Source organism: Plecotus auritus (assembly GCF_963455305.1).
Source record: "Plecotus auritus genome assembly, chromosome: 4".
NCBI classification, from domain to species: Eukaryota; Metazoa; Chordata; class Mammalia; order Chiroptera; family Vespertilionidae; genus Plecotus; species Plecotus auritus.
The window spans coordinates 152,543,561-152,566,063 of NC_137775.1; the positions used below are offsets into that span (position 1 = coordinate 152,543,561).

Genomic DNA, 22,503 nt, shown 5'->3' on the forward strand with positions numbered 1-22,503 from the left:
TTTAGATTTCAGATAATACAATTCTGTAATACATCATCTGTATATTGTATTGTGTATTTATTCCCAATTTGAAGCACCAATTTGTGCTTCTTAATCCTTTACCTCTTTTATTCAGTCACCCAACTCCTCTCCCCTCTGGCAACCACCAGTTTGTTCTTTGTGTCTATGAGTCTATTTCAATTTTTTTTGCTCTTTAGATTCCACATATAAGTGATGTCATATGATATTTGCCTTTCTCTGACTGACTTATTTTACTATCCATCCTGTCTCAAATGGTATGATTTCATTCGTTTTTTATGGCTGAGTAATGAATGTTCCATTGTATATATGTACCACAACTTTTTTTTTATCCACTTGTCTATTGATGGGCACTTGGGTTGCTTCCAAATCTTAGCTATCCTATATAATAAAGAGCTAATAGGCAAATGGTTATAATGCCATAACAGCTCAGACACTCAACACTGGGGAGAGAGGAATGGGGACCAGCCACACTGTGGCCAGGAGAGGGACAAGCTGCCCGCCCCGCAGTCCCGGGCTTGGGACAAACCGCACACCCCTTGGTCTTGGGCGCCAGTGGCTGCGCCTACCCTGCAGCCCGGGAGAGGGACAAGCCGCCTGCCCTGTGGTCCCGGGCACCAGCGCCTGCAGCTGTGGCCCGGGAGAAGGACAAGCTGCCCGCCCCACGTTCCCAGGTGAAGCCACCCGCCCACGGTCCCCTGTGGCTGCAGCTGGCCCGGGTCCTGGGTGCCTGCGGCCGGCCAGATGGAGGGAAGCCCGCGTCCTGGGTACCAGCGGTCCCAGATTGCGAGAGGCAGTTGGACATCCCCTGAGGGGTCCCGGATTGGAGAGGGTGCAGGCCGGCCTGAGGGACACCCCCCCATGCTGTGCATGAATTTTGTGCACCGGGCCTCTAGTTATAAATAGTGCTGCAAGGAATATAGGGGTGCATATATTCTTTTGAATTAGTGTTTTGAGTTTCTTTGGATAATCCCCAGAAGTGGGTTCACTGGATCATAAGGCAGTTTCATTTTTAATTTTTTTTTTAGGAAACTCCACTCTATTTTCCAGTATGTATATCCACAAACAGTACACTAGGGTTCCCTTTTTTCCATATCCTTGCCAACACTTTTTATTTGTTGATTTATTGATGATAGTCTATTCTGACAGATGTGAGATGGTATCTCATTGTGATTTTGCATCTCTGATAATTAGTAATATCAAGCAACTTTTCATATATCTATTGACCATTTGTATGTCTTCCTTGAAGAAGTGTCTCTTCAGGTCTTCTGCCCACTTTTTAAATTGCATTATTTCTGGGTGTGTTTTTTAATGAGTTCTTAATATATTTTGAATATTAGCCCTTATTGGATGATCATTTTCAAATATCTTCTCCCATTCAGTAGGTTGCTTTTTCATTTTGTTGATGGTTCTCTTTGCTGTGCAAAAGCTTTGCAGTTTGCTATAGCCCCATTTGTTTATTTTTGCTTTTGTTGCCTTTGCTTAAGGAGATATTTCCAAAATATATATTTTTCTAAGATTGATGTCAAAGAGTTTATTGCCTGTTTTCTTCTAGAAGTTTTATGGTTTCATAGCTTATATTTAAGTTTTTAATTCATTTTGAGTTTATTCTTGTATGTAGTGTAAGAAGGTGGTCTAGTTTTTTTTGTTTGTTTGTTTTTTTCATGTATCTGTCTAGTTTTCACCACACCATTTATTGAATAGACTGTCTTGACCCTATTTTATGTTCTTGTTCTTTGTCATAGATTAATTGACCATATAGGCATAGGTTTACTTTGGGCTCTCTGTTTTGTTCCATTGACCTATATGTCTTTTCTTTATGTCAATACCATGTTCCTTTGATTACTATGACCTTGAGTATAGTTTAACTAGAGGCCCGATGCATGAAAATTCATCCACTGGAGAGGGGGGTCCCTCAGCCCCGCCTGCCCCCTCTCACAGTCCGGGAGTCCTCAAGGGTGGGAGACAACCTGGCAATCAGGGGAAGGCGATGCCCCCATCACACCTCTGCTGCTGCCACTGCCGGCAGCGCAAGCTTTGGCCGGCCCTGGGTGGCTGGGCAGCCGCCATCCGAGGCTTGCCTGCACCTTGGGCCGGCCCTGAGCGGCTGGGGGGCTGAGGGGGATGGGGGACTCTGGAGGCAGGCATCTGCCGCCCCGGCGGGGCTGAGGGGACTGGGTGCCACCATCTTGTGGCTGTGGGTGCTGCCATCTTTGTGAGGGTGTGATGGTCAATTAGCATATTCCCTCTTTATTAGATAGTATATTAGGTAGTGTGATACATTCTATTTTGTTCTTCTTTTTCAAGATATCTGATGCTATTTGGGGTCTTTTGTGCTTCCATACACATTTTTGAATTATTTGTTTCAGGTCTGTGAAATATGCCATTGATATTTTGATAGGAATTGTGTTGAATCTATAGATTTATTTGGGTAGTATGGAATTTTAATGTTAATTCTTCCATGAGCACAGTATATGTTCTATTTATTAGTATCTTCTTCAATTCTTTCTTCATGTTTCATAACTTCCTGTGAACAGGTATTTTACTCCCTTGGTTAAATTTATTCCTAGGTATTTTTTTAAGTTGTTTTTTAAAAATGTAATTGTAAGTGAGATTGTTTTCTTAGTTTCCCTTTCTAGTTCACTATTGGTGTATAAAAGTACAATCAATTTTTGAATATTAATTTTGTATCCTACTGTACTGAATTCATTTGTCAGTTTTAGTAGTTATTTGCTGGAATCTTTAGGGTTCTCTGTATATAGTATCATGTCATCTGCAAGTAATGACAGTTTTACTTCTTTCTTTCCAATTCGGATGCCTTTTATTTCATCTTGTCTTAGTGCTGTGACTAGGACTTCCAGTTGAATAAGAGTGGTGATAGTGGGCATCCCTATCTTGTTCCTGATCTTATATCAAATGATATGCTTGTAGTTTTTGCCCATCGAGTATGATGTTGGCAGTGGGTTTGTCATATATGGTCTTTATTATATGGAGGTATGTTCCCACTTTGCTGACAGTTTTCATCATAGATGGGTGCTGGATTTTGTCAAATGCTTTTTCTATATCTATTGATATGATCATATGATTTTTATCCTTTATTCTGTTAATGTGATGTATCAAGTTAATTGATTTGCACCAACCTGGCATCCCAGGAATCAGTCCCACTTGGTCATGATGTATCGTTGTGTTTTTTTTTAATTGATTGGAACCCTAGCATGTTCCTTATATGAAAAAAAATTTTTTAATATATTTTTTATTGATTCTTCACAGAGAGGAAGGGAGAGGGATAGAGAGTTAGAAACATCGATGAGAGAGAAACATTGAGCAGCTGCCTCCTGCACACCTCCTACTGGGGATGTGCCCACAACCAAGGTACATGCCCTTGACTAGAATCGAACCCGGGACCCTTGAGTCCGCAGGCCGATGCTCTGTCCACTGAGCCAAACTGGCTAGGGCCATATTTTTTAATGTATTGCTGGATTTGGTTTGCTAATATTTTGTTGAGGATTTTTGCATCTATGCCTATAATTTTCTTATTATATAGTGATTTTATCTGTTTTTGAAATTAGGATAATACTGGCCTTGTGCAATGAGCTTGGGAGTGTTCCCTCCTCTTGGATTGTTTAGACAGTTTGAGCAGGATAGGTGTTAGTTCATCTTTGAATGTTTGATAAAATTCACCTGTGAAGCTATCCGATCCAGGACTTTTGTTTATTGTGTTTTTATTACTGCTTTAATTTCATTAATTGTAATATGTCTGTTTAGATGTTCTGATTCTTCTTCATTCAGTTTTGGAAGATTGTATGTTTCTAGGAAGAGAGTATGCATTTCTAACAAGTACCCAGGTAATGCTGAAACTTCTGGTCCAGAAACCATACTTTGAGAGCCATGGTAGTACAGTATTGATCACAAAAGTCTGAGACAAAACCGAAGCTAACCTGTGCCGAATGAATGCTGAGTTGCTTGTAATGCAAGCAGAGTTATACCCATAGGATGGGTACCCACAGTGGTCATTTAATGTAGTGTTGTCTTTATTTATTTTCATAGATTGGAGCATATGATCAACAAATATGGGAAAAATCTGTTGAACAAAGAGAAATCAAGGTAATATGTTTATTTCATTTTGTATATTCTGAAACAAAGTTCTTTAAATTGATTATTAACCACATTTTATATAATATCTTTCCATATACTTTTAAGGTATAAATTAATATTATTCTATCCAAACTTTTAAATGAAGAAGGTAAACTCTTTTATGATAGCATAGTTCTATCTTTACCTCTGATTTTCTTTTCTTTTTAGCATATTTCTAGTCTTTTAAAATTTAATTTTAATGATTATTTTTTGTCAGCTCTTTTCCCCTTTCACTTGTCACCTTATACTTCTAGTTTGCTTTTCTTCCCTTTTGATGCTGTCATTGCTCTATACAGTTTATTAAACTGGTAAGTGTTTCAGGACTTTTCCCGCCTGAGTGATCCTGTGCAAATGCTGCTCTTTTTAATTGAGATCTGCTTTTTTTGTGCTACTAACAGAATGACTTGGACTCAAACAGAGCTGCTGAAAATTTGGTCATTTTAAAAAAGAATTTAGGAAAATAAAGCATTAATTAAAATGTTTTTGTAGTAGGTAGTTCCTTCTTGAACATGTAATCACTTATGCTGATAAGAGATTCTCATAGGCCACCTTGCTAGCATGAAAACTATTGTTTAACTAAATTTATTGTTTCTCAGCAATCACTCCTTTTTTGTGATAAGATTTATATTTTTCATTTGCAAAGGTAATACTAATCAGTGTGGTCCTGCACGAGCTAAATTTAATCTGGGCCCAGAGAATGTTACTTGAGTTGCTTGACATTTTCTACTTTGTACATAAAGGCTTACATGAGATTGAAAACCAGTGTCTCTAGTTAACTTAAAAATCTATCCAAAATATCTGTGTTTAGACAATTTAGACATCTGTAATAAAGCACAAGATTCTTTACCATTTGTTAATTTTAATTTTTAAACTATTTTCATGAGGAATTAATAGTTTACAAAAATTCAGTAAGTACTTACCATGTATTAAATACAGGATTAAATCATAGGAACAAAATAATGAAATAGATTCTAATTTTGTAGAGGAGATACATAATTACAGATGAAATTAATCCAGTTAAGAGAAAGATGTGTAGGTCACTTTTTGGGAGCTCAGGGGGAAGCAGCTCTGTGGAGATTAGGAAAGATTTCACAAAGGAGGTGACTCATGAGCTAAGTTTGAGAGACCTTAGGGAGAATGAGGAAATCATTCCAGACAAAATGAAGAGCATATGAAAATATACATACAGGAATGAAGGAGCATGACTTTTTTTTTTTTTAATATATTTTATTGATATTTTACAGAGAGGAAGGGAAAGGGATAGAGAGCTAGAAACATCGATGAGAGAGAAACATTGATCAGCTGCCTCCTGCACACCTCCCACTGGGGATGTGCCCGCAACCAAGGTACATGCCCTTGACCGGAATCGAACCCGGGACCCTTCAGTCCGCAGGCCGACGCTCTATCCACTGAGCCAAACCGGTTTCGGCAGGAGCATGACTTTTGAAGGAGCTTGATTGGTAATAGGTTGGGTGGAGGAGGGAGGTTAGGGTAGTTAGAAGTAAAACTAGAAGTGAAAATGGAAGTCACATCACAGAGGAAGTCACATCACACTGCCTTACAAGAGTCTAGAAAAAATCTGGAAAACAATTATGGGAAACATTGAAGGATTTTAAGTAGAAAAGTTTCCTCGATTAAATTTATATTTTTAACAACTTTGCTAAGTGTGATGGCAAATACTAGAAGAGACGCAGATAAAGAATTCTGTTTTAGAAATATCCAGATGATACATTGGTGAAAGATTTGGGAGTCCTCACTATGTAAAGTAAGTGTGTGTGTATAAATTATATATTCTACACATTATATAAATACAGCTATAGGAGTGACTGGATTTACATTGAATGATGAAAGAAGAAAACTAAGAATGAAATGTTGGGAAAGAAATATTTAATAGGTAGGTAAAGGAAGAGGAGATGTAAAGAAGGAGGAAAGAGAAGTAAGATATCCATAATCTGGTGAATTGAAATAGTCAAGAGTTGGAAGAGTCAAGGAAATAAAGAGCAGCAGAGAGGTCTAGTAAGATTCCTTAAAATCTTCTATCCTTTTTGACAGTCTTTAACTTGTTGGACTGGGAATATTAAGTATATTGAGAAGCTGTATTACCAGTTCGTACATTTGGATGATTTATGAAATTTGAAAATCTCAGAAAAAATATCTATAAAAATTTTTTTAGTTTTAAGCTGCTCATCACAAATTGGGTGTTATGTAATTTCCTCATTTTTGTTTAATTTATTTTTCAAACCCTTGTGTGGAGGTCTGACTTTCAGTAGATCTCAGTGAGGGAGCTATTCTGCTACCTATGAAACCCTACCCAGAAAGGTCATCTAGGAATGGTTTAGCACCAGGTTCCCCATGAACGCTCATTGTGTGTGGCGGGAGAGGGGGGAGTCTTTGCAGCCACGCCCAATTTCCTGGGACGAGGGGCTCTCCACACTAGGCCCAGTGTCTGTAATTTTCTCATTAAAAAAAAATGTTTTAATGCCTATATAGAGATTAAAATAAGGAAGAATTATATTAGTTGTTTCTTAGTGTGCTGACAGGATGAATTTAGGGAAGGCTAAGACCTGTAACTTGTTTCTCAAATATGTCTACCTTTAAATATAATATTTTAAAATGTTAATTGAAGAATTAAAATAGTATTAAAATTTACTCTTGTTATTTTGAATTAAAAGGGTTTATGTGTTGACAAGCCCCAAACCATTATTTTCTTTTTTTAAATTATCACCCAATATATGCTTTTATTGATTTTTAGAGAGAGAGGGAGAGGGAGAAAGAAAGATCTATGTGAGAATTGAAACATCAATTGGTTGCCTCCTGCATGCACCCTGGGGATCCAACCCACGGCTTGCGTATGTTCCCTAACAGGGAATTGAACCTGAGACCTTTCAGTGTTCCAGATGACGCTCCAACTAACTGAGCCACACCGGCTAGGGTGTAAAACCATTATTGCTAAACATTCTAGTGGAGGCTTATTCTTTAGAGTGTTAATTTTGCATTTATTCTAAGAAAGTTGGACAAGTATATAACTAGTGTATTACTATTAGTATTGATATTTGATTTAAAACAAAAACATTGTACCTGTGATGTAGAGAACAGTTATTGATTTGCATATATATCAAAGCAGTGAGCAACAACTAAAGAAATCAAAGCCATGAAATTATATTTCTTGGAAATGTTTATTTTTTTAAATTAAAGGCCAAGAGTTGATAAGTCTTTTGTTAGTTGCAAATTATTTTTTCTTAAAAATTTAGAACATAAAACTGAAAGCTTTTATTTCCTGATCACCTTGGCCCAAATTTAAAATTAAATGTGGAATTTCCTCTTGGTTTAGACTTAATAGAATTTTAAGCTTCAGCAGAAAGAACTAGGCTCTTTTATTTAAAATCATTATAGAGGAAAAATGGCGTGGAAGGAACTAAACAGGATATCCAGAAAGAGAAACTGATGGTTACATTCTTTAATGGAATCTAAGTGTTATGATAGTTCCATGCATGGAAGTCTAAATCATTAAACAGAAGTATTTTCTAAATTTAAACAGTCCTTTTTAGCTTTTTGACCCAACATTATCTCTGTACTTATAATTTTTTTAAAATTCAAAACTTCATACTATTTGTGCCATTGCACTTTAGGAATGTACTATGGGAATTTAAATGTATATTCAATAAAGAACATATTACTTGATTTCTTGGAGATTAATTGTATTCATATTACTTGATTGTTTATACTTTGTAGTTAAATTAGTAATTTTTAAAATCTTTTTTTTTTAAACTTAGTTTTTATTTTTTGTTCATTTAAATTTTTTTGTTATATTTTCTTTTTTATTGAAGTAACATTGGTTAGGATTATGTTTCAGGTGTACAACATAATTTGATATCTATACACACTATATAGCATGCTCACTACCAAAAGTCTATTTTCACCACTTAAAATTTTTGAGATTACATAAATTTTTGAGTACTAAACGCTGTGCTATTTGTTTGAATGTAGTTTACTCTAAACCAATTTAAAAATTTCCAACTTAAAATATATACTTAATTAAAATCATTAATGTTAGAAGATTTATCATTGTAATATTTCTTTTTTTAAAACCCTCAAAATATTCTCAAACTGGTAATTTGTTGTAACTCTACAATGTAACTGAAAATAAATGCCTTAATGAAATATAAAATAGAAAATGAACTACATATAAAAGATCAAGTAGAATGAGCATGGTGAAAAACAACATAATTATGTAAATCAAGGTCATTTACTGTTTCTTTTGTAAGGACTTTAAATTCTTAAAACAATCTTGATTAAAAATCTTAGGTATACAGCAATAAATAAAGTTTTAGATTTGTTGTAAAACATTGGCTATAAGGTTATTTTCAAATTACAGTAAACCCTCGATTTTGCAGACCTCGATTTAACAAACTTAGGTTTATTGGACAAAATTTCCTGTCTGTATATCATACGTGGGAATTAACACCCTATTAATTTAAAAATGCTTTTAACCAAGATTTGCTTATAATGAAATTAACAAGATTACTTTTTTTGTTATTAATTCACTGGTATTTTTAACAAATTTTAGCAAATAGGCCATATATTGGAAAAAACATTGTAGTAATTTCAACAACATAAATAAATATTATATATTTACAACTATGGTCCACATGTTTAATCCAAGAGTCACCGCTCATAAACAATATTCAGTGAATGATTAGCACCTAATCACAATGTATCTCGAGCAGTTATTGATTCTGTTGTTGCACAGCATAACTTTCTGCAGCCGTTTTAACGCATGCTGGCCAATGTTCCCACATCTGCTAAGTCACATCTCAGCCATGTGCATTTGTTTACTCTCGGTGACTGGTGAATATATGCATTTATTAGACCTATTAGTATAAATTTAGTTACTATAATACATAGAGAAAACTTTTTTGTGAAAATAAACTTTTCATACATACTTAATTTTAATTACACACGTGTCTACATAAGTAAAATCAGATAAACTAACTTGTCAATTTTTTAACATACCCATTTGGAAAACCTATGTTAGTATGTAACAGGCTTTTGGCTTTAATGGCTATCCCCTCACCCAAATTAGTCCATTATATCGAGGTTTTACTGTATTTTTAAAAGAATGTATAAATGCAAGTAAATTTAAATGTTACTGTTTTCAAATTTGTTGGCACTAATAAAGGTAAAATCTCATAATAAACATCATACCAAATCTAAATAGTGCTCTATAAATAAAATTTTATTAAGTGCGTGTATTATTAGAATTCCTTTCCAGTTTGTAAAATATCAGGAATGTTTTATAGTTTCAGCCAGCCACTCTTTCATGACATTAAAATGGGAAATGAAGTACAGGTGAATCGATTCTCATTATTCACAGTAGTTATTTTCTGTAAAGTCACCATGAACACTGAATTAACGAATACTGATCATTGCTCCTAGGGGAAATATAGAGTTAAGTTCCTACAAGCCTCTAGTCACAACCCTTCATCAACCTAATACATAACCTTGTTCTATATATCTTTCTGTTGAAAAAATTCTTATTTAATATGTATTGTTGATTTCATTAACATTGAACTCATGCCCAACAACACTATAGCTATGCCTGAACAGAGCTTATCTTACACACATTTTCTCAGAGGCACATCACAGCCTTCTGGCACTTAGAAGCACTAGGCAAGTACTTCAGCACTATGTTTGGGAGCCATTTTAAACAACAAAATTATCAATAAAAAGCACATGTGCGTGCGCATGTACACACGCACACACAGCACTGAACAGATGGTGAAAGGACATTTAATCACAATATTGAGAGCTGAAACGAGAAGGCAGAGCATTGCCATGTTTGACCTCAGCTGGGAACGTGTGGGTGATTCAGATTTTTGCCACTTTCTGCACATGTCTGTAAATGACTGCAAAAGCACAGCAAGTATTGATTTTGGAATACAAATAAATTTTAGTGAGTAGGTGAATTTGCAAATTTTGAAACTATGAATATGAAGATCAACTGTATGTAAAATTATCGTGGATATATTTTTAATCCTGATCCTTTCTCTTTTGTTTTCGTATCTTTGTATCCCTGGGTTGTTTGTAATTTCAAATGAACAGACTATTTGCAGGGATTCAAAGGTTAATTGCATCTTGAATTCAGGGTACTTTGTTTAAACATCTCAGTTAATTCTGAGTTCAAATGCTGTCTTCTTTGCTTTAGATCAAACAGTACTTAATCAAATTCTTACATTAAGTGGTCATTGTTAGTTACTTGGATTAGGAAGGACCAAACGAAGCACTGAATAGTTATTACTTGGTTAATTGAATGAGTAATCAACAAATCATCTAAACACTATGTCATCTCTTAGCTTTTTGGCTCCTGAGGAATTTAACCTTAGCTCTTCCAATCTTAATATCCTAGACTTAAGTTATAAATTTATTTTTTCATAGTCCCTCCTCCTAGTAATTTTGATTTCCAACCTGACTCCCATTTCAGTACACTGATGGCAAAAACTTAATCTTAGTGTTTAGTGATTTCAAGTTTAAAATTAATTCAATTTGTGAGTCCTGCTTTCTCTTCTTCCACCTACTGGGCATGGCCTCTAAGTTCTGATTTGATTAGGTGGCATTGTGGTCTGGTTACGCATGTGAACATAGTGGCATCTCTGAGATATGCATCATTCTCTCTGGGTCTTAGCTGATACCACCCCTACATGCTGGCATCTGCTGAGAAGTCTGCATCCCTGTCTGTCCTCAGCTCTGTGGTCCACTGCTTTCTGCAGCAACACCCTCAGCATCACACCTTGAAGGTCCTTCAGAGCCACTGCTCCCCCAGCCAGCCTCAACACTCTCCTGTGCAAATCTGGGCCAACACATGCTATCTCAGGCTGTACATCCAAATTGATTGGTAGCAATTGTCTTTGTTTTAGAATTTTACTTTATCTTTTTTACTTTTTCTAAATTTATCTTCTTGGAAAGATGATTTTTTTTTCTGTTCTTCTGGATTTAAATATACATATAGAATTCTAATACTATTTTTTATTAGAGCATAATGACATAATGTTATTTTAGTTTTAGGTATACAACATAATGATTTGATGAAATGATCACCACAATAAGTCTAGTTAACATTTGTCCCCATACATTACAAAACTTTTTTCTTGTGATGAGGACTTTTAAGATCTACAGTCTCACCAATACTACTTTTAATATATTATAGGGACTAAGGAATAAACCAAAGAAAACAGCGCATGTGAAACCAGACCTCATAGATGTTGATCTTGTAAGAGGTGAGCCTTGGATAAATAAATGCTTAATGCAATTAGAAATTGACCTTGTAGAAACAATTCAAAATGGGTTATATATATATATGTTTGTAGAAATAAAAGTAATGTGAGCTTAAATGAAGGCAGAAATTCCATAAAAAGCAGAAAATGGAAGCATTTAAATACCATTGACTAGTTTTTCCTCCCGCTAAAGATCATTACAAGAAGTACATACAAAAGAAAAACATCTCATGTTTGCTTAGCAGGCTATAAGGCTTGGTTATAAAAATTAAAGTGGTAACATTTAAAAAATTTTATATTTAAACTAGAGGCCCGGTGCATGAATTTGTGCATGGGTGAGGTCCAGCTGTCTCCCCCCATTGGGGTGGGCGGGACCAATCAGGGGCAGGGCCGAGGGTGGCCCTGCCCCTGGGTCGAACTCCTGATCAAGGGGACAATTTGCATATTAGCCTTTTATTATATAGGATTATAGTTGACATACAAATATTGTATTAGTTTTAGGGGTTAAAGTGATAACTTAAAATTCCTAACTGGAACTAACATTTGAATATTACCTTATATTTATAAAATATGTAGGAGAAATTCCGTTATTTCAATTAAAAGTTGTTTTCAAAGTACCTGAGTTAATATGATAGCATGAAGAATGTTTTTTAAAGTGTGTTACCCAAAATTGGACATTTCTTATTCATAGCATAGTATAAAATAATACATGTTTTGTTTTTCTTCAAATGTTGAAGTTTTTTCTCTAAGGAAATTAAAGACTAATAAGTGTACTCTGTTGTCTTATTTTACTTTTCTCAGGGTCTGCATTTGCTAAGGCAAAACCTGAAAGTCCTTGGACTTCTCTGACTAGAAAGGGGATTGTTCGAGTTGTATTTTTTCCCTTTTTCTTCCGGTGGTGGTTACAAGTAACATCAAAAGTCATCTTTTTCTGGCTTCTTGTCCTTTATCTTCTTCAAGGTACAATTAAATGGTAGAAATGCATTTTGCTTTTAACTTTCAGGATATTACATTTTTAGGGTTACCAAAGACTTTTAAAAAATCATGTAGTACTATTGAGTATAAAGATAAATATTTATTGTAATATTTCACTTAATAAGACACTAGTTTGATATTTAAAATGTTTGAGAAAACAAAGCAATTACTTTCCAATATAATTTTGTGAAAATTTGAATCTGGGGTTGACTAAAGAAAAAAACAAGTTGAGAGGATTTTTAAAAATTAGAAAGTCTCTTCAAAATGCACCTCCCACATATATATACCACATAGTCATTTTTTTTTTTGTACAAGTTCATTTTTCCTGCCTCTGAAACTGTCCTCATTCTTTTCTGAAATTGTGCATACCATGCATTATTGTAATTGCTTTTCACGAATTCTTATTTAATTCTCACTACCACTCAGTGAAGTATAGGTTCTGTTATTATGCCTAGATTATAGACATGGGATCCTGAAGAACCTGAGGGCCCAAAGTCACACAATCACCAGGTTTCAAGTTTAAACTATCTAACTTAGAGCCACATGCTTAACAACTGTGTTGCATTGCCTCTCACCACAGCAGCATTCTAGTGTGCATACTGTACTATACAATGCATACTATACAGCACTCTAAAGTATTTGGAGTCTTAAAAAAGAAACCACTCACATTCCATCACTCTAACAAAGCAATGATTATAATTTGGTTGGTACCTTCAGTCTTTTTAATGTCTTTTTTTAAAACACGATTTTAATCCTAAATGATTATTTGAACATGTTTTTACTCACAAACTCTAAGTAAAAGATAATATTTTTAAGTAAATGAAAATATAATAAAAACTACAGATTTTTACTTAGGTAAAGCTGTTTCCTTAAGCTAGGGTACATCTTATATACATAAAAGAGAGTGAACTATGAAGATTTTGTGTTTGTTAAGAGTGTGTGTGTGTGTGTTTCTGATTTAAAAAATTATACATATTCATTACAGAAAATGTAGAAAATATAGGTAAAACTGAAGAGAAAAGCCATCTATAATCTTGCCTTTAAGTTTACTTTGTAACATTTTTTATATAGTTGAGATTATTCTGTGTAAATTATTTTATTTTTATTTCCGCCTTATGTCATAACAAGTATCAGTTTTTATAAATATAATTTTAAGTTATTAGAAAATATCATATCAATACCCTACAATATTGGGCACTTAAGCTTTTTGCTGTCTTTTGTTATTATAATTTATGCTGAAGTGAACATACAGTTTGTGAAGTTTTTTTATACTTTGAATTACTTTCTTATGACAAATTCCTAGAATGCCTGCAATTAAGTATAGTAACTTTTCTAAGGATTTTCATATAGTTTGTCACTGCTTTCAAGAAGTTGACCTTTGTTGTTGCTAAGTATAATACCATTACATTATATGCTAGTTCTTCTAAATGTATTTTTATCTTAATTTATTTGTAGAGTTACTTTCTTTTTTTTAAATATATTTTATTGATTTTTTCAGAGAGGAAGGGAGAGGGATAGAGAGCCAGAAACATCGATGAGAGAGAAACATCGATCAGCTGCCTCCTGCACACCCCCCCCCCCCCCCCCCCCGGGGATGTGCCTGCAACCAAGGTACATGCCCTTGACCGGAATTGAACCCGGGACCCCTCAGTCCGCAGGCCGACGCTCTATCCACTGAGCCAAACCGGTTAGGGCTAGAGTTACTTTCTTGTGTTTGCTTTTCTCACAAAAGGATTTAAGAGAGCGTTATCTTCTAATGCTTTCTAGCTTACCTAAAGGAGAAAGCTTTATTCTACAGCAGTCAGAAAGTGCAATTACTTATTAGAGTAATAATTAATCAGTACCATTAATTGTAATTACTGTGTATTATCCTTTTTTAATATTGTTGCTCAAAAATGTTAAAAACTGGATAAAGGACACATTAGAGTTCATATTAAAAACAACATAAACTCTATATTTTTCCAAATTCCAGACTCTATTATAAAACAACTAGAGAACTTGAGTTAAATTTCAGGGTAATTCATAAAGATGACTGACATTTTTAAAAATTTAAATTTTTTTTACCCCCCTTTTCAAAGAATCTTACTACTCAGGAGAATATAAAGCTCAAATTTGTTGTATGACACTTCTTAAACATCTTAAGTGATAAAGTGGTATTTTAAGCTTAAATCTTGGTATGGTAGGCCAGGATTCTTTCAATTGCAGGTGACAGAAACCAAATGCAAACTAGCTTTTGTAAAAAGTGTTTTTTGTCTTTACTGTTTATCATAAAAGTTTTCGGAAAAAAACCCCAGGAAATTAGATAGACCTGTGCAAAAACCAGAGTGACCATATGTTCCAGTTTGCTTGGTACTATCTAACTATCGAAGTTGACTTGTGTTGTCCTTATGCTTTTATTAACATCTCTCATCTCACTCTCAAGAGTCCTGATTTAGATAAGATGCATAGTCACTTTAAACACCCATATGCCCATCTCTTTGATTAAATAATTAACATTTTGGCATATTTACTTAATCTATTTTATCAAAGTAAATCATGTACATCATGGAATTTTACCCATGCATTAGTATGAACCTTTTCAAAATATTACACAATTACATTATAATTATTACACCTAACAAAATGAACAGAAATCTCCTAATACTCAAATTCTCCATTTGCCCCTAGAAAGAGTTAGGTACTCCTAGGCTCTTGACTCAAGTATTACTGGATCTAGAGGCTTAGATGATGTCTTCATTTTTTATGCAGTCCCCACTACTTTTCTTAAACTGGTCTCATTCGTAGGAAGGCTTTTTTTGAGTGATGGCTGAGGTACCCCTGGCAGTTTCTTATTTTCATAGTCCTTAGTGTTTTATCTAGGAGAAAGGCCTTCAAGCACCTCTATTACTCCCTGTAAACGATTCTGATTGGCCCTGCTTAAATCACATGCCTATCTTTTTATTAATTACTGTGCCCAAAGTTAAGACTGTAACAAGCCTAGATTACAGGTTTATCCCTGAGGTAGGAGAAATAAGACCATTCGATTGACAGACAAAGGAAGCAAATTCTCAAAAGATAAAGAATTTGTGTCTAGAAGGCTTAAGGGATCCTGAGCAAGCAAAAACAAGATTTCTTCTTCATGTGGAAATGATTAGCAATAATGGGTGTTTAGTGGTTTCCCTGAAAAATATGTCCAAGTAAATATATGTTACTAATTTTGAGTACATAGACCTCTATTGAAAAGAAGCTCGTTATGCCTTATCATAGACTTCCGTGTTTGTTAAACAAAGAAATAAGGGCCCTTGAGGTTAGTATGGCTCTTTTGCGTCTCTGGGATTTTACCAGGAGTGGCATGAGATTCATATGCATCTAGTTTTCATTGTAGTTTTAAAGTGTGTATTTTAGAGATCATGTTGAGTGTTATCTTGATCCAAGAGTTTATTACTGAACAGCAAGTATGGTTAGTCAGTCTGAAAGAGCTTGTCTGGAGAAACATTTAAACTTATTTAAATTTAGAAAAATAATCTGGCAAGAAGCAATGTTAAAACAAGTTTTAAAGATTTTAAAGAGTGACTTTCAGATGTATAATGTGTTTTCTTTTCTTTCCCTTTTTGTAGTTGCCGCAATAGTATTGTTCTGTTCCGCTTCCAGCCCACATAACATACCTCTGACAGAAGTGATTGGGCCGATATGGCTGATGCTGCTCCTGGGAACTGTGCACTGCCAGATTGTTTCAACAAGAACACCCAAGCCGCCTCTAAGTACAGGGGGGAAAAGAAGAAGGTACTGCCTATTTAAAAATTATCTTTTTTGTAGATTTCTGTAATTTGAATCTATAATTATTCTTGGCTTCAATAAAATGCTGTCTTGTAAAGTTACTCTTTCAAATAAAGCAGTGAGCTTCAGAATCAGCTACCAAATACAATTTTGTTTTCTGTATTTGCTTCAAGGTCATTTTGAGACCACACACCTGTTTTGTTTTTATTTTCTTTCTTAACGCTAATTTCTAGGCACCTAATATCAATGTAGGGAATACATGTTAGTTGGAGTTGCTAATAATTCCCACTGTTTACAGAAGTTTGTACTTATAAGATGCTTTGCCAAAAACAAGAACCAAGAAAAAATTTCAGCTAAATTTAATTTATTAAATGCTATTTTAGCCCTGGCTGGGTAGCTCGGTTGAAGCATCATCCTGTGCAATAAAGGTTGCAATTCCTGGTCAGGGCATGTGCAGGAGGCAACCAGATGATGTCTCTCTCTCTCTCTTTCTCTAAAAAATAAAATAATAAATCAATAAACATTCCTTGGGTGAGGATTATGAATGAATGAATGAATGAATGAATGAATGAATACATGCTATTTGAAACTATTTAATATTGCCCCTAGGTTAAGTAAACATAGCAAGTCTCATTGGCCACTCTGTGCAATGGAGTTCTGTTTGAAGGGTCTTTTGGAGCAATTCCTCTTGAATATTGTTGCTAAGAGATTGTGATATATGTAGTTTGGAGGTGTTAAAAATTTAAGCCCTTTTCATTTAGAAAAGACAAAGAGATAAATAGCACTGCTAGTCAGTTAGATTATAATTCTTTTATTCAAATTTTCTTCCTCACCTGCAGATAAGTGGCATTCAGATGGAAAGAAATACTTTTGTAAATACCTGTCTAATGTGACCTTACAACCTAATATTTACTGACTGGCAGTATAAGCAAGGAACAGTACCTTACCATTTATAGAAATTGGTCTCGAACATGTACTTTATGTTTGGGTTAACTTTCATCCAGTTAATTTGAATTTTATTGTGCATTAAAATTTCTGTGTTTATGTTTACAAAAATTTTGAACATACTACTGAGAAAATGGTTGTTAAAATTTTAAAGTTACTTTCCGTTCTTAATCTCTTCTAATGAAGGAAATTAAGAAAAGCAGCCCATTTGGAAGTGCACAGAGAAGGAGATGGTTCTAGTACTACAGATAATTCACAGGAGGGAACAGTTCAGAGCCACTGTACAAGCACCTCATACAGCGTTGGCGCTGTCTTCAGAGATCTTTGGCATGCTGCTTTCTTTTTATCAGGGTTTGTATTTATTCAAGATTTTCCATGGCATAGAGCACTATCCCTTTTCTGGCACTTCAGTCTCAGGTAATGAATATTAATGACTTTACATATGACAGACTTGTTACAGATTTTGTTTTGATCAATTATAATGCTATAGATAATGAAAAATAGAGAGCATAAAGTTTATTTTGGGATATATATAAATATTTCTAAATGAATATATACCATCAGAGTATATTTAGTTGAGTTTCTAAATTTTAACTTCTTTTGTGATTTCTCAAGTCCTACTTCTATTAAATTGGTTATTTTTATTAGTACTATAGGTCAAATTGACTTTGCTAATATGTCATGAGACTTGTATATTTTAAATTTAATCCCTGCCTCGGTTATCTAAAATTGTCTGATAGAAAACATGTAGGCATTTGTATTTGAAAGAATAAGATGTATACTATAGGATGAAATTCTATTTTTGTGTATTGGGCTTTCGTATAGTTTGTACCACAATGAATGCTTACCAAATAAGGAAATGTGATTATAGCAAATTTTAAAAGTAAATTAAACCTAACTCAATGTTGTATAATTATTTTGAATAATTAATTCAAAACACTTAAGGGTTATATTACTAGTGCACATATACACATAATAAATTTGAAAGGGTTTGAAAAGCTATGATCAAAATAGTATACTGGTAAAAGTTGCTAAATTAATAAATCAAGAAAAGAGATACTACAAATAACTAATTTGGTCACTTTTGTTAACTCCTCTACTAATACTGTTTCATCAATATGTGATTGTGCTCTTATGATAAAGTTTATCATGCATTGCATAATGAAGGAATTAGATCCTGGGCATATTTTCATTGATTGTAATTTGGGGGAAAATTCTCCAAAATTTTAATAGTTTGCAATAACATTGCATAAAGTTGCTTCCTCCAGAAAAGATACAGATTCGGTTTGGTTTTTAACTTGCATTGGATTCTGTCTGTATCTCTCTTAGTCTGTTTTATTTATTTATTTTTAAATAAATAGCTCTCCTTTCTAACAGTAGGATGTAATGGTTTTATCACTGCAAAGCCAGTTTCTCAAGAACTTTTAATATGCAATTATAAAAAAGGATATGGATATGTTTTCCTTTTGGGGAATCATTTAGTTGTTTTGGTTGTCCAGAACTGATATTTTATAACTTAGTATTCAGAATCCCCCTAATGTAGTATGTTGGTGCCTTTGGAATTCTACTGTGTTTCTCAAATTAGATTCAGACTTCAATTTCCCTCCTTTGGGACTGTAGCATAACCTTGACTACTAGCCATTGGTACAATAATGACTAAATCCCTTTGGGTTTATTCTCTGTAATTGTGGCAATTATAATCTACATGTTTTTAAAGATGCACTGTTTTCAACTAACTCATTCTGGGACTGGTTTGCCAGCTTATAAGTAAGACTTTTAAATATTAAGTACAAGAAGATCTTAAGAAAAATGTTAATTTTAGAAGTTCTGATCTTGAGTTTTGAAATCTTGATGTTTTGTTCTTTCAGGCTTTAATAAGTCAGAAAGGGCTTAAACTGAAATATCAACTTGGGACTTAAAATTGTTTCTGGTGATAAAAAATTGAAAAACTGGATACTTCCATTAAGGTGTCTGAATTAACATAACTGATGGAAAAATAAATGCATAACCACACAAGGGTTTAAACTTTATATATGGTATCTTGTTGGTTTTCTAGATGTTAGGATGAAATCTACAATTCTTACATCCTGTATTTATAAGTTGGAAAGGCCCTACTCATCATCTCTAAGTACATTTCTTCTCAAGATAAAACAATTCTTTTTAAAGCAAAGCATACATAGTATTTCTCATTAAAAAAAAAAAGGAATTATTATAAAAGAACTCCATGAACCTAAGAAAACAATGCTAAAGAAAGTATCGATTACCATTTGCAACAGCATGGATGGAACAGAGAGCATTATGCTAAGTGAAATAAGCCAGTCAGAGAAAGATATATATCACATGATCTCACTCATTTATGGAATATAATGAACAACATAAACTGATGAACAAAAACAGATCCAGAGACAGAGAAACAGTGATCAGACCGTCAAACCTCAGAGGGAAGGTAGGGGAGGATGGGGGAAAGAAGGAGAGATCAACCAAAGGACTTGTATGCATGCATATAAGCCTAACCAATGGACACAGACACCAGGGGGGTGAGGGTATGAATGGGGGGGTGGGGGGGAGTAATGGGAGGATAAGGACACATGTAATACGTTAATCAATAAAGAAATGAAAAAAAAAGATGTAGAAATCAACCATATTTCCTAAGGATTTAGTACTATAATTTCACTGTACTATAGTGTTAAATTAGCATAATTATAATTTCTACTCAAAATACTGAATAGAAAGAATTACATCTAGGTTGTAAATCTCTTCAGTATAATGCCTGTTTCAGAATTCAGATAGATCCTAAGTTTTCTTTCATGTCTAAGATTCACAATATTATTACAAACAGACGGTGAAAAGAAATTAAGCTTTTTTTGGTAATTTTATTTTTTTCTTTATTGATTAAGGTATTACATATGTGTCCTTATCGCCCCATTGGCCCTCACTCATGCCCTCACCCCCCTGGTGTCTCTGTGCATTGGTTAGGCTTACATGCATGCATACAAGTCCTTTAGTTGATCTCTCCTCCTTACCTCCACTCTCCCCTACCTTTCCTCTGAGGTTTGACGGTCTGGCTGATGCTTCTCTGTCTCAGGATCTGTTTTTGTTCATCAGTTTATGTTGTTCATTATATTCCATAAATGAGTAAGATCATGTGATATTTATCTTTCTCTGACTGGCTTATTTCACTTGCCATAATGCTCTCCAGTTCCATCCATGCTGTTGCAAATGGTAAGAATTTCTTCTTTTTTATTGCAGTGTAGTATTCCATTGTGTAGATGTACCACAGTTTTTTAATCCACTCATCAGCTGATGGGCACTTAGGCTGTTTCCAAATCTTAGCTATGGTAAATTGTGCCTCTATGAACATAGGGGTGCATATATCCTTTCTGATTGGTGTTTCTGGTTTCTTGGGATATAGTTCTAGGAGTGGGATCACTGGGTCAAATGGGAGTTCCACTTTTAGTTTTTTTGAGGAAACTCCATACTGTTCTCCACAGTGGCTACACCAGTCTGCATTCATACCAGCAGTGCAGGAGGGTTCCTTTCTCCCCACATTCTCGCCAGCACTTGTCATTTGTTGATTTGTTGATTTGTTGATGATAGCCATCCTGACAGGTGTGAGATGGTACCGCATTGTTGTTTTGATTTGCATCTCTTGGATAATTAGTGACTTTGAGCATGTTTTCATATGTCTCTCGGCCTTCTGTATGTCCTCTTTCAAAAAGTGTCTGTTTAAGTCCTTTGCCCATTTTTTGATTGGATTGTTTATCTTCCTTTTATTAAGTTGTATGAGTTCTCTGGAGATTAAACCCTTATCTGAAATAGCATTGGCAAGTATGTTCTCCCATGCAGTGGGCTTTCTTGTTGTTTTGTTGATGGTTTCTTTTGTTGTGCAGAAGCTTTTTATTTTGATGAAGTCCCATTTGTTTATTTTCTCCTTAGTTTCCATTGCCCTAGGAGCTGTATCAGTAAAGATATTGCTACGTCATATGTCTGATATTTTGCTGCCTGTGGAGTCTTCTAAGATATTTATGGTTTCCCATCTTCCATTGAAGTCCTTTAACCATTTTGAGTTTGTTTTCGTGTATGGTGCAAGTTGGTGATCTAGTTTCTTTTTTTTTTTCATGTATCTGACCACATTTCCCAGCACCATTTATTGTAGAGACTGTCCTGACTCCATTGTATGCTCTTGCCTCCTTTGTCAAATATTAATTGAGCATAATGGCTTGGGTCTATTTCTGGGTTCTCTGTTGTGTTCCATTGGTCTCTATGTCTGTTCTTGTGCCAGTACCACAAGAGCCAGTTTTGAGAACTGTGGCTTTATAATATAGCTTGATATCTGGTATTGTGATCCCTCTAACTTTGTTCTTTCTCAGGATTGCTGTGGCTATTCGGGGTCTTTTTTTATTCCAGATGAGTTCGTCTAGGTCTGTGAAATATGCTGTTGGTATTTTAATGGGGATTGTATTGAACCTATAAATTGTTTTGGGTAATATGGATATTTTAATGATGTTGATTCTACCAATCCATGAACACGGTATGTTCTTCCATTTGTTTGTCTTCCTCTATCTCTTTTTTTCAATGTCCTGTAGGTTTCCGAGTAAAGGTCTTTTACCTCCTTAGTTAAGTTTTTTCCTAGGTATCTTAATTTTTTTGGTGCAGTGGTAAATGGGATTGTTTGTTTTTTTCGTTTCTCTTTCTGTGAGTTCATTATTGGTGTCTAAAAAAGCCATAAATTTCTGGGTGTTAATTTTGTATCCTGCTACATTGCCGAATTCATTTATTAAGTCTAGTCGTTTTTTGATGGAGTCTTTGGGGTTCTCTATGTACAATTATCATGTCATCTGCGAATAATGACAGTTTTACTTCTTCTTTTCCAATTTGGATGCCATTTATTTCTTTTTGTCTGATTACTATGGCTAGCACTTCCAGTACTATATTGAACAGGAGTGGTGACAGTGAGCATCCCTGTCTTGTTCCTGTTCTTAGGGGAAATGGATTTAGTTTTTGCCCATTGAATATGATGTTGGCTGCAGGTTTGTCATATAAGGCTTTTATTATGTTGAGTTATGATCCCTCTATTCCCATTTTGCTGAGAGTTTTTATTAAGAAAGGGTGTTGGATTTTGTCAGTTGCTTTTTCTGCATCAATTGATATGATTATGTGATTTTTGTCTCATTTTGTTTATGTGATGTATCACATTTATTAATTTTCAGATATTGTACCATCCTTGCATCCTAGGGATAAATCCTACTTGGTCATGGTGTGTGATCTTTCTAATGTAGTACTGGATCAAATTTGCTAGAATTTTGTTGAGGTTTTTAGCATCTATGTTCATCAAGGATATTGGCCTGTAGTTCTCTTTATGTTATCTTTATCTGGTTTTGGAATTAGGGTAATGCTGGCTTCA

The 22,503-nt window shown here is 34.6% G+C and overlaps 1 protein-coding gene across 3 annotated transcripts in view; it reads left to right on the plus strand.

The window, feature by feature from the left end:
* PHTF2 (putative homeodomain transcription factor 2) overlaps positions 1-22,503 on the plus strand; it is a 105,353-nt gene that overhangs the window by 39,564 nt on the left and 43,286 nt on the right. For all 3 annotated transcript variants that reach the window (XR_013960507.1, XM_080666660.1, XM_080666661.1), the window contains exons 3-7: positions 4,066-4,122; positions 11,357-11,426; positions 12,225-12,383; positions 15,995-16,160; positions 17,286-17,450. Coding sequence is in view for 2 of the 3 variants with exons in the window: in XM_080666660.1 (XP_080522786.1) it covers positions 4,066-4,122; positions 11,357-11,426; positions 12,225-12,383; positions 15,995-16,160; positions 17,286-17,450 (617 nt within the window). In the remaining variant the exon portion in view is untranslated. The remainder of the gene's footprint in view (positions 1-4,065; positions 4,123-11,356; positions 11,427-12,224; positions 12,384-15,994; positions 16,161-17,285; positions 17,451-22,503) is intronic.